General features: G+C 38.9%; 3 protein-coding genes across 3 annotated transcripts; 2 read left to right on the forward strand and 1 right to left on the reverse strand.

Annotated features, from left to right (window-relative positions):
• Positions 1-154: 154 nt before the first annotated feature.
• Positions 155-2,195, forward strand: opn1lw1 (opsin 1 (cone pigments), long-wave-sensitive, 1). Its single transcript, XM_061069024.1, has 6 exons — positions 155-257; positions 822-1,118; positions 1,253-1,421; positions 1,502-1,667; positions 1,752-1,991; positions 2,097-2,195. Exons 1-6 carry the CDS (start codon positions 155-157, stop codon positions 2,193-2,195), a joined length of 1,074 nt encoding a protein of 357 aa, XP_060925007.1.
• Positions 2,196-3,810: 1,615 nt separating this feature from the next.
• On the reverse strand, positions 3,811-6,590 carry LOC132999602 (C-reactive protein-like). Its single transcript, XM_061069303.1, has 4 exons — positions 6,500-6,590; positions 6,324-6,385; positions 5,513-5,720; positions 3,811-4,332 (listed from the first exon to the last, which is right to left on the reverse strand). The coding sequence occupies exons 1-4, from the start codon at positions 6,553-6,555 to the stop codon at positions 3,927-3,929; spliced, it is 732 nt and encodes a 243-aa protein (XP_060925286.1). The 5' UTR covers positions 6,556-6,590; the 3' UTR covers positions 3,811-3,926.
• Positions 6,591-9,578: 2,988 nt separating this feature from the next.
• On the forward strand, positions 9,579-15,248 carry gnl3l (G protein nucleolar 3 like). The gene is made up of 15 exons (XM_061069304.1): positions 9,579-9,675; positions 9,771-9,808; positions 10,968-11,078; positions 11,179-11,295; positions 11,400-11,483; positions 11,585-11,720; positions 12,100-12,203; positions 12,334-12,478; positions 12,572-12,659; positions 12,748-12,925; positions 13,015-13,157; positions 13,249-13,385; positions 14,303-14,469; positions 14,578-14,749; positions 15,153-15,248. The coding sequence occupies exons 1-15, from the start codon at positions 9,663-9,665 to the stop codon at positions 15,212-15,214; spliced, it is 1,695 nt and encodes a 564-aa protein (XP_060925287.1). The 5' UTR covers positions 9,579-9,662; the 3' UTR covers positions 15,215-15,248.
• The last annotated feature ends 374 nt before the right edge of the window (positions 15,249-15,622 follow it).

Consider the following 15,622-nt stretch of genomic DNA (forward strand, 5'->3'; position numbering starts at 1 on the left):
GCCACCAATTATCACTGTTTACACCACCACATCTTTAATTTGATTGACCTAATCCTATCAGAGGTCTCTGAACCACAAATATAAAAGCCTCTGTCAGATGTGTGAAACCAGTCACCCGAGGAGGCTGCCAGTGACAAGAAAGGCAAACAGCACAATGGCAGAAGAGTGGGGGAAACAGGTGTTTGCTGCCAGGCGGTACAATGAAGATACGACAAGGGGATCTGCCTTTGTATATACAAACAGCAATCATACCAGAGGTACAGTATCATCAGTATATTTTTCTGAATAATTTGATGAGAATGTTAATTTTACGAGGGACGGTTTACAACAAAGAACAACAGCAGCAACATCCACCTGGTACAAAATAGCTTCTTAATAACATTTCCAAATTCATAGACAGATATTTGAGGTATGATTTAAAGGATATCTTGCCAAATATCTAAATTGGTGATGTTTGACATTGTTATGAATATGATTGTTACTGTATAGAATCAGACATTAATTTAATTTTATTGATTAAAACATTCTGCTGTTTCGAAGCAATTAAACAAGGCCAGTGTGAAGAAATGTATTTTTTTGTATGACTCAAATGTAACACAGCTATTGTTGTTAAAAACACTGTTTAAACACTGTTAAAAAATTAGATGAAAATGTACTTTTATTATTTCTCTTACCAGATAAATTGTGTTATTTTTCATAATGGATACAATCTATCTATAATTAATTGAATGAATACTGTACATACTGGCTAAAAAATAACAATTTTTACTTTGTGAGAACACAAGAGATTCTTAATGATGACTTTCCATTATTTCCACCAGATCCCTTTGAGGGTCCCAATTACCACATTGCTCCTCGATGGGTTTACAACGTGGCAACCCTCTGGATGTTTTTTGTGGTCGTCGCGTCAGTCTTCACAAATGGTCTTGTCTTGGTGGCCACAGCTAAGTACAAGAAACTCCGTCACCCACTGAACTGGATCTTGGTCAATCTTGCAATCGCTGATCTTGGAGAAACAGTTTTTGCCAGCACCATCAGTGTATGCAACCAGTTTTTTGGTTACTTCATTCTGGGACACCCGATGTGCATCTTTGAGGGCTATACTGTCTCAGTGTGTGGTGAGCATTTACAGGTTTTCTCTGTGTGACATTAAAATCTGTTTGGAAACAGATTCTTAAGGAAGGATTCTTGGTCATATATTATCACACTGCAAGTGAAATAACTTTTCTGATTAACCTTCGTCTTTACTCAGGAATTGCTGCTCTCTGGTCCCTGTCCATCATCTCCTGGGAGAGATGGGTAGTTGTGTGCAAACCTTTTGGAAACGTCAAGTTTGATGCCAAATGGGCCATGGGTGGAATTATGTTCTCCTGGATCTGGGCAGCAGTGTGGTGTGCTCCCCCAATCTTTGGCTGGAGCAGGTAGCGTGCAGTTATTTTTTATTAAAACACAGACTTTCTTATTCATCAATAGGAACATCAATTTAACAATTATTTTTCAGGTACTGGCCTCATGGACTGAAGACTTCCTGTGGACCTGATGTATTTAGTGGAAGTGAAGACCCTGGAGTCCAGTCCTACATGATTGTTCTTATGGTTACATGTTGTTTCCTTCCCCTGTCTGTTATCATCTTGTGCTACATGGCCGTCTGGTGGGCAATCCATTCTGTAAGTTACCTGCAGTTTGATAAATATGTTAAAGAAGCTCACAGCCTGGCCGACTCTCACACTGCATTGATGTGTTGATTACAGGTTGCGATTCAGCAGAAGGAGTCAGAGTCAACCCAGAAAGCTGAGAAAGAAGTGTCCAGAATGGTCGTTGTCATGATCGTGGCATATTGTGTCTGCTGGGGACCTTATACAGGCTTTGCCTGCTTTGCTGCGGCCAACCCTGGATATGCCTTCCACCCTCTGGCTGCTGCCATGCCTGCATACTTTGCTAAGAGCGCCACCATTTACAACCCTGTCATCTATGTATTCATGAACCGACAGGTGGGCACAACAATTAAGATGCCACATTGACCAGCTTTCCATTTTTTAATCAAATGTGTTTGATTTACATTTCTAACACAAACGATTTTGTTCTCTTCCCATCAGTTCCGCACATGCATCATGCAACTCTTTGGCAAAGAAGTGGAGGATGCTTCTGAAGTATCCTCATCAAAGACAGAAGTCTCATCTGTGGCCCCTGCATAAACCTCCATGCTCTCTAATTTGGGGAAAAAAAATAAGAACCATTGTGATATGTACAGTAAATATGTTATGTTTCATTTATTTTGTTTTTTAGTAAATAGCTCTCTGGCAAATAAAAATACGACAAATATTCATAGGTAATTTAATCATTATGTCACTGTTTCTTTTTTTCAGTTGAACATAAAAAATATCAAGCATATTGAAAGTTTCCATCTGGTGATTTTTATGACTAGTTGTCCAAAGGCTGTTTAACATTTTCCTCATAAGGTTGTTTCTACTGTTTAGTAACACAAAAATGTGAGTTTTGGACCAGTGGTGTATGTCAGCAAAATTTCTACAATAGAACTGGCGAAGGTTTTGAACATGTATGGTGGCAAAGCCATACATTGTCTGAATGAGGTATAGTTTAGTGATAGCATTCCTCTCAAGATTTACTGTCTAAGTACCTTTCAAACACAGAGTCAGATGGTCAAAGGTTTTCTACAACAGTGACTGTGCAATCACTGACAATAGATCTTGTGAATTAACTTCCAGTTGATCAGACTGCACAGGTATATCAGCTGAAACAGGCTGCACTTTCAGATAAAGCAATTTGAACACGCTCGAAAGGTAATTCAGCTACTACAGCCACAGCACCGATGGAGATAATTCGGAGAATGTGAAATTGCACACCTCTGCTGTCTCTTGAGGGGAAGTAGGCATATATGAGGTTTTTTCTTTAATGTTTTTACAAAGATAGTTCTATATGCCAATAGAGGCAGGTGCACAACGTGAGTACACTTAACTTTACACACACACAAATGGCCTGCTCGCTCCCAAAGTGAAACTGTTTCCTCTGCAGAGACTTGTTCTTTCTTAATACTGTATCTGTCAAATGTAAGTCTGCCAAGTGCAAGCGCATCTGAACTCCCAAATAGAATGAGAGATGTCAAACTTGTCCCAAAACAATAACTTAGAGACAAAGTATAATACTTTTGAGCTATACACCAGGGGCATCAAACTTTTTCCCCGCCATTTACCAAGGTGGACTTTGACACACGCCCATGCACCATGACTCTTACACCATGCATGTGGAACATAATAATACAGCCTCAAAACTATGGTTCAGCTAAAATGTATTAATGATGCGTGATCTACTGAGCGGGTCACATGGTTTTCATATTGCTGCCATATGATACAAGCCAGTTACCGGTCAGATTTACCTTTAGCCTCAGTGTACCATCAAGTTCAGCCTGTATCATTGACAACAAGGGCAAAACACCTGCGTTCTTGAAGGCGCTAAGATGCACAACACATGCTAACATCCAATAGTAGTTGGTAACCTAATTTGTGGCGAAGAACTTCAAACGTACAAGGGATGTTCACCATCTAGTCCTATTTTCTAAAAAGATGTGACTTCCACTAGCAATATAATTTTATTCTTGTACTTTGGTCAACTACACTTGACTGGAAATATAACCTTTTTGTTATAAATCTGAAAATCAGTACAGTGGGCATATCAATTACTGATCAAATTAGAATCAGGTAAAATGACGTGGTCTGTTGATCATGACAATAACTATTGACTACTATATGTTCTATTTTGACATTTTCATGTAATTTATTCCAACACAACAGACATTGTCAAAGTGTTTTTATTGGACTGAAAAATTATGGCACTGACATACATTTGATCAGCAAACCTTCACAAAGGTCATTCATGTGTAAAGATGCCTCACAATTCCAGCATTAAATCTACAGCTCTCGAGTTACAACATCTACCTGCCCGTTGATTTTTAGGTCGATGGTTTCCCAGTCGAAAACATTTCCTCTTGCCGCTCTCCTCCCTGTATAAATGTCTTGGATTGTGCTGGCTGGCAGGACAGTGTCCCACAAATTAACGTCAGAGATCTCCCCAACAAAACTCTGCCCGGCATCGTAATCGCCCATGAAGGCGTCCGGATCTTGTCCGATGATGACCTTTCCCCCGGGGCGGATGGTGTGACCCTTCTTGTAAATCTTGGTCAAGCTTTTCCTTCCATCCATGAAGACGGAAGCGGCACCGGAGCCGGAGTTCCAGGTGAAGCAGAGGTGGGTCTCCAGGGCCTCGATCTGAGGGACGTCGAATAAAACACCGGGTCCACTCAGGTAGAAGGACAATCTGAGCGTCAGAAATAAAAATACATTAAAAAAGACAGTGTAGTTTTGCAGTATCGTAAGTATTAGCATAAGTGTTTACAGTAGCTGTAGCAGTAAGAGTAGAAGTGAAAGTATTGATGTTTTAGTCATTGTTGTGGAAATTTCCAAACTGTCCTCGAGGTTTTATTTCTTGCAAGAAAGTTTCACAACCATACAGAGTGCTGGGCATTGTCAGAAGCTGGAATATTGATTAATGTATAAATTGTAACAGAAGTATTACTGGCCTTGCGCTAGTTTTAGTAATAGTGTTATCTGTAGAAGTGGAACATGTAGCAGTAGTAATAGACGTAGTAATAGATGGAATAGTTATATTGCAAACTCATCATTTAGAGATGGCTGACACTAAACAATTAATGTTATAACATAACCTTGCAATAGTTTATATAATTAAACAAAATAAAACAGTAAATATTCATTTTAAATTATATTTTATAATTGCATTATACCTTTTACTTGTTAACCACATTTTATGATTTGTTTTATCCAATTTTTAATCAATATTCTTTTTTATCTTTATGGTAGTGGACATTTTATTGTCCTTCAGTAGTAGCGTATTGTCCATTTTAGTACTATATTGCTATATACTTGGATGGCAGTGGTGGTAGTAATAGGGGTTGAAGTATATATTGTAGCCTTTTGTTCATAGTTGCGGCAGTAGATTGTAGTGTTGTTTGTAGTAGTATTAGTTAAGTATAGAGGTGAGGTACATGGGTGACTGAGATAGTAATATTGCTACTAGAAGACTGTATCTGTAGTAGTACTAGTCATAAGACTAACAGTTGTAGCAGTAGTGGGGTTTATAGAGCTATTAGCAATCACATATTATTATTATTAGAATTTGTAGTATTAGTGTAGCAGTAAGCATATTGGAATACTTAGTAGTATCTATTATTTATTCTAGTATCAGAGTTTATATTTTTATTGTATTGTCAATTGCAGTTGTTAGTTTTTAGTTGTAGGTAGTAGTACAAGTAGTTGCGATTCAATAATTACTTATCTTTCGTAAAAGTAGTATTAGTACAAGAAGAAATAGCACTAATAGTAATAGCAGTGGTAGAAGCAAAGGTATTGTTAGTTAAGGTAGTATATTTAGCAGTAGAATAGTGGTAGAGCGGAAGTAGCACCAACAGTTTGTACTTTACCTGCCGTCCAGCTCACGCCACACGTTCAGCTCATCGTAGTGTTGTGTCCGGTACGCGAACAGGATGACCTCTCGCTCACCTTTCAGCTCCGTGGCCACACGCATGCACAGAGTGAAGGCTCTCAGGTCCAGGGGCTTCATAGGAAGCATCTCAACATAACTGTTACTGCTCTCAGTCTGGAACACCAGGGTCTTTATGACGACGCTTCCTGAGAAACCAGAGGTATGTCGAGGAGTGACGAAAGAGCAGGCAACAAGCAAACATTATCTGTGCCTGAAAAGTTAAAATCCTGCAAACGTCTATAATGATCACCATTTCTCAAATGTTTTACAACTTGAAAAATACTCTTAGATTTAGGAAAAAGCCTGTCCTTAACAGTGGTCCGGATTATTAAATGCTTCAGTTACTGAAAATATTCATTGCCCTGAACACAGAAATGATATAGGTTATATATACAGAGGGATGTTGTGGTGTTTAAATGCACCTGAAGACGGACTTAGTTTGTTAGTACAATATTATTCATCCTTAAATAAATAACAATTATTGTCTTAATTATTAGTTTGACATGTCCAATATCTAAATTGGATTCAAATTATTAATAGGTTTTCTTGAAAAAAAACTTAAATGATTCATCATTTGAAAAAGAAAACATGTTGCCGATATAAATTCTGTTCATTTAGTAATTGACTGATAGTTTAGCTCTAGTTAGTTTATTCACGTTCAAATTTGCTGCCTTCCCATTGAGAATAAAATGTAATAAATTAAATTGTATGCATACACACATATTAAGACACAAAAGGAATACTATTACCAGCCAACACTGCAGCGACGGCGACGAGAAAAGAGACGACTAGAAGTCTCATCTTGTCAGATCTGCAGAAAGAAAGACAATTTACTCATCAACTAATTCAGCTTCTCTTAACGCATCATGTACTGAAGTAAAAATTATATGCAGTGATGGTTAAACAAATAAAGCTTTATACATACTGTGTTGCTTTGAGGGCTCCGGGAGAGAACTGGACAAAGTGAACAAGCTGTATCATCTGAACCCCCCTGCCCCCCCCGACTGTTTGACTGGACTGCTTAGTGTTGCTCAGTGTTCAGAGGCAGCTTTTCCAGGAAATGTTGTTGATTCAAGGTGAAAGAACACAAAGTCCAGAGGGGAACAACCGAGGAGAGCTCACTAGACAATATTCAGCCTTTTAGTAATAAATCACATTTCTCCTGTATTCGCTTTAATACACCTCTTGTTAAATTTAGAATACAAATTTGAATTGTCCTCCTCACCTACAAGGCCCTTAATAATATGGCACCTTCATACCTTAAAGAGCTTATAGTACCTGTGATGGCCGCACCAGCAACCACTACCTGCAACTCAGTAACATTGTGGTAACCTTTCTTTAATTTGGTTAGTTTGTTTCTTTTTACACACACACACCCACATCACAGACAAATAACTGGACACAACTTTTGGTTTCATACAACATACTTCATTCATTTATTTATATATTTTGTCTGTGATAGTTTTTCAAAGTTTTCTATGAGTTACCAGTTCCTGGGGGTTGCTGCTGGAGTCGTCTGGCCAGCCATTCATTGGAGGCCCGGCTGCAATAGAGAACCTTAAATGGCTTTAAGCACTAATTGGACTGCACCATGTCACTCATAATCATGGAGAGCTTCCTTATTTAGATTTTTAGTTGTTAATTTTTGACTACTGTTTGATAATTGGTGTTTAATTATTTTTTCTCAGTAAATTTTATATGGCCTTATACTGGTGTGTTAAGTTTTTGCTGTAGTTTGTTTTCAATGTTAGTATGTCATACCGTCTTTTGTGTTTTAGTAGCTTGATCAGCCGCTATATATGTTTCCCCTGTGTGTCAGATGAGGGCACTTTTTTGGTGCAGTTAAAATTTGTCTTCACCCGTTACCGGAGGCTAGTTTGGTTAGTTGACCTTTTTATTGGCCCAAAATTGTTGTTGAAAGATTTTTATTCAAATAAACTACCTGTGTCTTTCTGGTCTTCCTGCTAATCCCCTGGCAGTATGTTATCACCCCACACTCAATTATTTTTCATAGGGTTAGAAAACCAACCTTAAAATAATGACGTTTTTTAGTTTTAAAATTATGTTTGTCACATTAACAAGTTTTAGTCCAGTGGTTCTCAAACTTTTTACACCATGTACCACCTCAGAAAATATTAGACGATTGAGGTACCACTGATAGGACAAACATTAAAATACGGTAGCGTAAGCCTAACCTATTCAGCTAAAGCTAGTTCACGCAAGAGGAAGATTTATTCCTAATAAGAAAATGATTTATTGTTGATGTTTGTCAACCACAGCCACGCTGTACAAAGGTGGAGAACTACAACTGAAACTTAAACACTTCCACACATAGTGGTGTATAGAGACAAGTTATAGCTTTGTCATAAGAGATGAAAAATTTGAAAAACGCAGCAAGAATGATGGAACTTGGATATCTTGTGGAATAATGGAAATAACAGGTCAAGTAAAGTTGCACACACACACACACAATGCAAATCGTGTTTTATAGTGTAAAGAGTAGAAATACTGTTACCATTATTGGTTTGTGAAAATCAGTAGTAGTAATCTATTGTCCAGAGTAGTGTAGCGTAGGTACACTAAAGTACTAACATGCATACAGACACAAACCAAATACATAGAAGTGTGACCAGATTTCTCTAGTTCCAGGATCCATTCTTGTTCCACATGGAACTCACAGCAATTCTTTGAGGTAATTGAGGGAACTGGACTTGAGAGGAACATTGAAATACTGGAATAAACCATTAAAGCAGCATCGATTAAGAGTTATGGGGCAAATTGCTCATGGTTATTTAGGACTTGATTGGACTTTCCCTGTGTTATCTGCGGGTGCTCAAACTACTCTGACCATTGTACACTCCAAAGTACCCGCTGATACTTTAAGCAAGTTTTAAGTTTCTTTATCCGTCAGGTAGCAAAAATACACAAAAACTATAAGAAAGATTATCATGAAACTTGGTGGAAAGATGCAATACGGTTTAAGAAAGAACATTTACATTTTGGTTTGGATCAAGATCATGGGGCACCCACAGCTTTCGTCAATTTTTAGTCCGCATGATGTTATTTACACAATTACCTGTTCTCCATACTTATATGCCATATTTTCACTGATACTGAAGTTTTTATATATACCAGCTGTATATACTAGTGACATACCATATACCAGGAACTTAACAAAGAAAAATGCCTTAATTTAAATTATGTGTTTTGAATTTCTAACCTGAAGGGTGTTGTTTCCTTGGGTTTGGTTTGGTCAGAGGAGCTTCCTCCAGAGAGGCCTTCAGCCACAGGTTACCCTGTTCTGACTAAAGCCATCTCCTCAGCCGCTGTTAGTGGTTATAATAGACCTCCACAGTTTTGTCTTGCCTCAGCCTATTATCTATTTTCGTCAATGGAAGTCATATCCACAAATTTGGGGACTTGCAAGTAGCCTACAAAGGCTTTTAGGTGTTGTTGTCAAATACACATCTATGAAATACTGGCGGTGTTTGAAGGGTCTGTGCTTATATGGCGTAAGCTCATTTACAGTTTGCCTGGCTGGGCCTTCAGCTTCCTTTCCCACAGACAATATTGATCAGAGAAGCCTTGCTTGCCCTTGTTAAATGAATAAGGTCCTCCATCCTCACTTCTGAACAGCCAACCCACTGACACTGTGCAATAACCCTGGATCTTTATAATAAACACTGTACAGTTTCTCCCGGAATTATATTATATTATATATAATATATATTATAATCATATTTAATTATGGGTATCTTATTTCACTTCACTGTATAACTGTAATTCACATACGTGTTATACCTGCACTTTTTTTCTCTTAGACTGTCGCACTGTTTGTATTTTGTATTGTTTTTGTGATGTATATTTTTGTGTAGTACACTGAGAGCCACTTTACCGAGTCAAATTCCCTGTTTGTGCAAACTTACTTGGCCAATAAACCTGATTCTGATTCTGATCTTTGCTTCTGGAGACAAGCACTCTTATTTTGACATTCCGCCGGATGTTATGGGGGAAGTCGTTGCACACGCAAGTCCACGCTGTGCTGTGGCCACACATGTGAAGTTGCAGAAGAAGAGGCTGCTGGCGTCATGTCCAAAGCGAGTATGTGTTGAATAAGTTGTGACTAAACGTGTCCGCTCTGTAATGAACTGTGTGTGTGTGTGTTAACGCACTTTGTGGTTTGTTGTGTTTCACAGAACAGAAACGAGCCAAACGCCTCGGCCTCCTGGGGAAGGTGAGCTAATGTGCTAATGTGTCTGATGCTAACTGGGCTGCAGCTACCAGGCTACTTCTCTGTCCCAGGACAACACAAACACACAGCCCTTAGCTCCACGTTACTGTGAACACACACACACTCTCACACTGTTAATGTCATGACTCACAAAGTATATCCGTGTGCCATGGCCCTGAAGTGCACATCACAACGACAAAAAAAAACACAACAGCACACCTCAAATCAAATATCTTTTGGGAAGATTTAGCCTTGTGTTTTGCTGTTATGTTTCGGTTTTGTTGTTGTGTGTCAGGGGTTTGTGTTGTTGTTGTGTGTGTCATGATTTGTTGTTGTGTTTTGTTATGTGTCATGATGTGTTATGGGTTTGTGTTGTTGCGTGTCATGATTTGTTGTTGTCGTTGGGTTTTATTGACTTGTTGTATTTCATGATTTGTTGTTGTGTTACGCGAGTTGCTGTTGTGTGTTTTGTTGTAGTAGTGTGGGATTTACAACCTAAACAACTGCACAGTATCTCATGTAAAGACATTACAGCCTGCATCATTGGGGCCGATGCCATTACTGATTTTCGGGCCTATCAAGACTCCAATATTCATACGTAATGGCCGTTTATATATAATGTTGTCTGTGAGTGTGTTAGTTGTATTGAAATGGGAAAAGCACAGGATTAGCAATGTATTTCCCTACCAGAATGTGACGTCACCTCCTGGCTCCACACCACTGTCTGCTCAGCTGTGATCTGTAAGGTGCTGTAAACATCGTGTTGTACACAGTGCAGTCAAGAGCTCATTCTGCTGGACAAGCTATGTGATGGCACCACCTCTAAACCAGAATGGTGTTCAGTAGATTCAAGATTCAATACTTTATTGTCATTTGCAAAACAATTACATTCAGCAGTCGCCGGCAATAAAATGCTTGGGTCACAGGCTCCCTTCTAGCCATGCTCAAGGTATTACATATGCAAAAAATAAATAATAGTATAAATACTCAAACTAAACCAAACTAAAATCAGTTCTGAAGAGGTGGGTTTTGAGCCATTTTTTTGTATTGTCATTTAATGAGATTCCCAATTTGCAACTTGCTGTGTGATGATTTTTGTTATCAACCAAAATGTAATGGATTATTTTACAACATACTGTATCTGTGCTCTTTTTGCATACAGGCCATTGAGGGACAAAAGGGTGTAGCTCAAGATAAGACCAAGGCTAAAGAGCAGTCGTCTGTGCAACACATCACCAACCACAGAAAACCAGAAGAAATCAGAAAGCAACGGGTAAAATCTTCAAGCATCAATATGTGCACTTATATTTGAGGTGACATTGTTGTTGTTTTGTTGACGTAAACCAAGCTTTGAATCTATCCTCCCTAATTAGCTCCAAGAACTCCAAGATAAGCAGAAAGTCTCCAGAGAAAGAGAGCTGATGAAGAGGAGGAATTTGCAAAGCTTTCAGAATGACATCCTACAGCGACAGAGAGATTTTGAGCACAGGGTTAGTGTCAGCCTGTTTGGTGCAAATTAACACCAATGAAAATCGCTGCACATAATGCAATTTGCAGCTGGAGTTTATTTGTGTTTTCTGTTTTGTGTTCACAGGAGACGGAGATGCAGAGTTTGGAGAAGCATGTTAATTTTGAGAATGAGAATTCAAGAAAGGCATATTACAGAGAATTCAAAAAGGTAGGTAGCTAGTCCATGCATGATGCCACTTGTCCATATCTGAAGAATAATATTGTGGTTTTACAAACCTATTCATGGAATTGTGTGTTTTCTTTTGTAAGGTTGTCGAGGCTGCAGATGTGATTTTGGAGGTTTTGGATGCACGTGACCCTCTTGGCTGCAGGTGTCCTCAGGTGGAACAGGCAGTCATTCAGAGTGGAACAAACAAGAAAATAGTTTTAGTCCTTAATAAAATTGGTAAGTTACAGAGTTAATTGTCTAAATTTCTAGACAATTAATTCAATGACATGCTAGCAGTGTTTCCCATTAATTATCTAGACTGTTGCGGTCTGCCATATGATAATTTTACCATCCACCAAGACAATCAGACCTGATATATTCAGCTGCAGTTGAGAAATACAATGTGTCCCTTTCTCACATATGTTTCACTCTATAGTTTGTATACCTGTCACTCTGAATGTGTTGCGCAAGTGTATTGTGACCTTGTGAGTGTGCATATGCACCCCAATTACTGCCATAGATCAATTTAATTCTTTGGAAAACGTTCATCCTAGTCGTCATACTTATTCGGTTAATTATTTGATGCTTGCATTCAAAGTATTTTCTTTTACTGCAGATCTGGTGTCAAAGGAAATAGTGGAGAAGTGGATAAAGTACCTTCGCAACGAGTTTCCAACTGTGGCTTTCAAAGCATCTACTCAGCAACAAAACAAGAACCTGGTATGGAATACAATTTTTATGTTTGGATAGGCTAAGAATACATAGCCTCATCCCAAATAAACCCTTAAAGTAATGGAATGGATGATTTTACAGAAATACTAAACAATTATTATCCTCCTGACATGGACAGAAACGCAGTAATGTTTCAGTGACAAAAGCCACTACAGAGCTCCTCAGCACCAGTGCTTGTATTGGTGCAGACTGCTTAATGAAGCTACTGGCAAACTACTGCCGCAACCTGGACATAAAGACAGCCATCACTGTAGGAGTTGTAGGTAAGGAACACATCCAGCAATACACTTGCTTTTTTCTGGTTAAAGACGTACAGGGCTCCAATGTGAAATCCTTATCTGTAATCTCTTTTGTAGGTTTTCCGAATGTGGGAAAGAGTAGTTTGATTAACAGTCTGAAACGGGCACGAGCTTGTAGTGTCGGGGCCACTCCAGGTGTCACCAAGTAAGTTTACAACAAGATGTTCATCCTGCTCTTCTGCAAAACCCAGCAGGCCTCCTCCCTGTTTTACTGATGGTTCTGATGATTTCAGGTGCCTTCAGGAGGTTCATCTGGACAAACACATAAAGCTTCTGGATTGCCCTGGCATCGTCATGGCAATTTCAACGACTGATGCAGCAATGATTCTTCGCAACTGTGTGAAAATCGAACAGCTCGTGGATCCCCTTCCACCTGTTGAAGCCATCCTGCGACGCTGCAACAAAGCACAGGTAGGTCATTTGGTTACAACCATTATGAACGTTGCTTGACTGTGTGATTTTCACGCTGCAGTGTTACGGTATTTCTGTTGGATGCACAGATCCTCGAGCACTACCGAGTTCCAGACTTTCACACAGCCCTGGAGTTCTTGGCATTGCTTGCCCGACGACAAGGCAAACTAAGGAAGGGAGGACTGCCCGATACTGATAAAGCAGCAAAGAGTGTATTAATGGACTGGACAGGGTGGGTTCAAAATAAGGATTGTGCAAGCTTTAAGGAGACTTGATTAACTTTTCATATCAAATTGCAAATGTCCACATGTTGTGTTATCTAGGGGAAGGATCAGCTACTTCACACATCCTCCAGAGACGCACACGCTCCCCACACACGTCAGCGCTCAGATTGTTACCGAGATGGGTAAAGCTTTTGACTTGGATGAGCTGGAAATAGGAAATCAGGAGGTTCTTGCTGGTAAGAGAAAGTGTCTGTTTGGTCAAGTCACCAGAAAAGCCCAAAATAAAATTCTCTATTATCCATAGTGATGTACAAGTATCCTGCTTACTCTGGATAATCTGCAGCCATCACCATTCTTTTTAGTTTTTCCGAAACAACTTTCTAACATAGAAATCAATTAGAATTGATTTCTATGTTAGAAAGTTGTTTCGGAAAAACTGTTCAGAATCTTGGTTTATCTCAAGCCCACAGAACATTAAGATGAAATAATATTCATGCTTGGATATAAAACAAGTTTTGTGAAATGACCATTAAACATGGTTTTCATTGTTAATTTCGAGATTGTTAAAGAATTGTTAGAATCTTTTTAATTTAACACCCAAATCTGTCTGTATGTGGCTTGCATATCTCAAGAGCCGTTCATCTTATTAGCTTCACACTTGACATGTGTATGATGAAGGGTCCAGGGATGAGTAGTGTTGAATTTGGTGGGATTTGAACATTCAATACTAGTAAGCATTGATTAAACACACAACCAGCTCTCTGAGGCAGGAAGCAGCTTGAACTCATTAACTTATTGTCGCCATGAAACCAGTGTGTTCAGGGGAATGGCAAAAACAACTGTTTTCTCAGTTCAGGGTTCTGCTTACTGAGTCAAGCTTCACTGTGATTTGAACAAACAGGTGAAAAGTTCTGTGTTGCAGCTTCTGTTATGTCCAACAGCAGGTCTTTCTTTGCCGCGGCTCAATCACTGCAGAACACTTTCCAAAAGATGGTTTAGAATGGACACCCCACTAGTGTTTTGAACCTGAAATGAGAAGATAGGAAGTTGGGAGGGTTCCTGAAATCACCTCAATCAGTCCAGACTACATTGTTTGTATTTTTAAAGAAGCAGCACTGGCTCAAAAGTTGGATCTTTTTTTGATGTGTTTCAGAGTCCTCTTGTGCCGACATTCAGATGGGATTCTGCATGGAAACCACTGGGATGACAGAGGGTGGCCCGGGGGATCTGCCTTCTGACCTGGAAATGGAAAGAGTTTCCACAGAGGAGCCAGAATTTCAGGCAGAAGCAGAAAGTATGGAGGATGACCAGGACACAGAGGTGAGAAATAAAGCTGCCTTTACATCTTCAGTGTTTACTGAACGTGCATAATGTAATTTAATCTATATAATGCCCCTAACTCTTGTTAATCTTGCTGTTCAAAAAAAGTTTGGACCTATGACAGTGGAGATAAAATCTCAGAAGTTGAGGACCGATGCATCTGCTGAGGCTGCAGCCAGAGCTCCGAACCTGAAGGATATCTTGTACGTAGATCCTCTGCAGCAGGGCCAGGCGCTCCTGGCTGCCGGCAAGAAGAGGAAAAAGCAGCAGAAAAGAGCTGGTTTGTACAAATATCAGAGTCGGTCACATTCTTTTATCATTGACTACGTTTACAAAGACACAAATATTTGGATAGTAAACCGATTAATATTATTTTGAATAAGACACTGCCATGTAAACGGCATTTTCTGATTAACCTTGACCCGAATAAAGTCATTTGTAACATGTAATCAAGAAAAATTAATGGGATATTTTATTTGTTATTCCTGTAAATACCATAATTGAAATATGTCTTATTCTGAATAAGGTTATAGTTGGTCTATTACTGTCCATGTAAACGTTCATTTTAGTCAGTATATTATCATCTTGTGTAATTAACTTCACCCAGTTATAATGACACACACACACACACACACTTCTATGCAAATAATACTAATCTTTTTTTTTTTCCCTCTCCTTTATAGACAAAATTGCTACAAAACTCTCAGACACCTTGACATCTGCAATGGACTTCTCATTTGACTAAAAGATTGATTGAAATAAAAGGTTAAAAGAGTGTACATTGTGTTTTGTCTTTATTTTAATTTTCCATATGGGTGTTCATCTGGCAAATCACATTCATCCAGTGTGTAAAATTTAGGTGTGTTTCATCTAAATTGTCCAAATTGTTGTTTTCTTTACCGTAGAATGGGCCCTTTATATTTAAATACTTTTATAGTTACATCGGGACTGGGTCCTCTCTACACAGGCAGCAATACAGTAGCCAAGACTGGACAAACTAGACACCTTTTGAGTTTTTATGACAACCGAAGGCTGCCACAGGTTCTGTTTCATGTGTGGAAGGGGTATTCAGCTGCAACATGCTACTTCACCACTAGATGTCACTAAATTTTACACACCGAACCTTTAAAGTAATCCACAAAGTTTTGATCAC

Source organism: Limanda limanda, chromosome 4 (assembly GCF_963576545.1).
Source record: "Limanda limanda chromosome 4, fLimLim1.1, whole genome shotgun sequence".
In the NCBI taxonomy this organism is placed as follows: Eukaryota; Metazoa; Chordata; class Actinopteri; order Pleuronectiformes; family Pleuronectidae; genus Limanda; species Limanda limanda.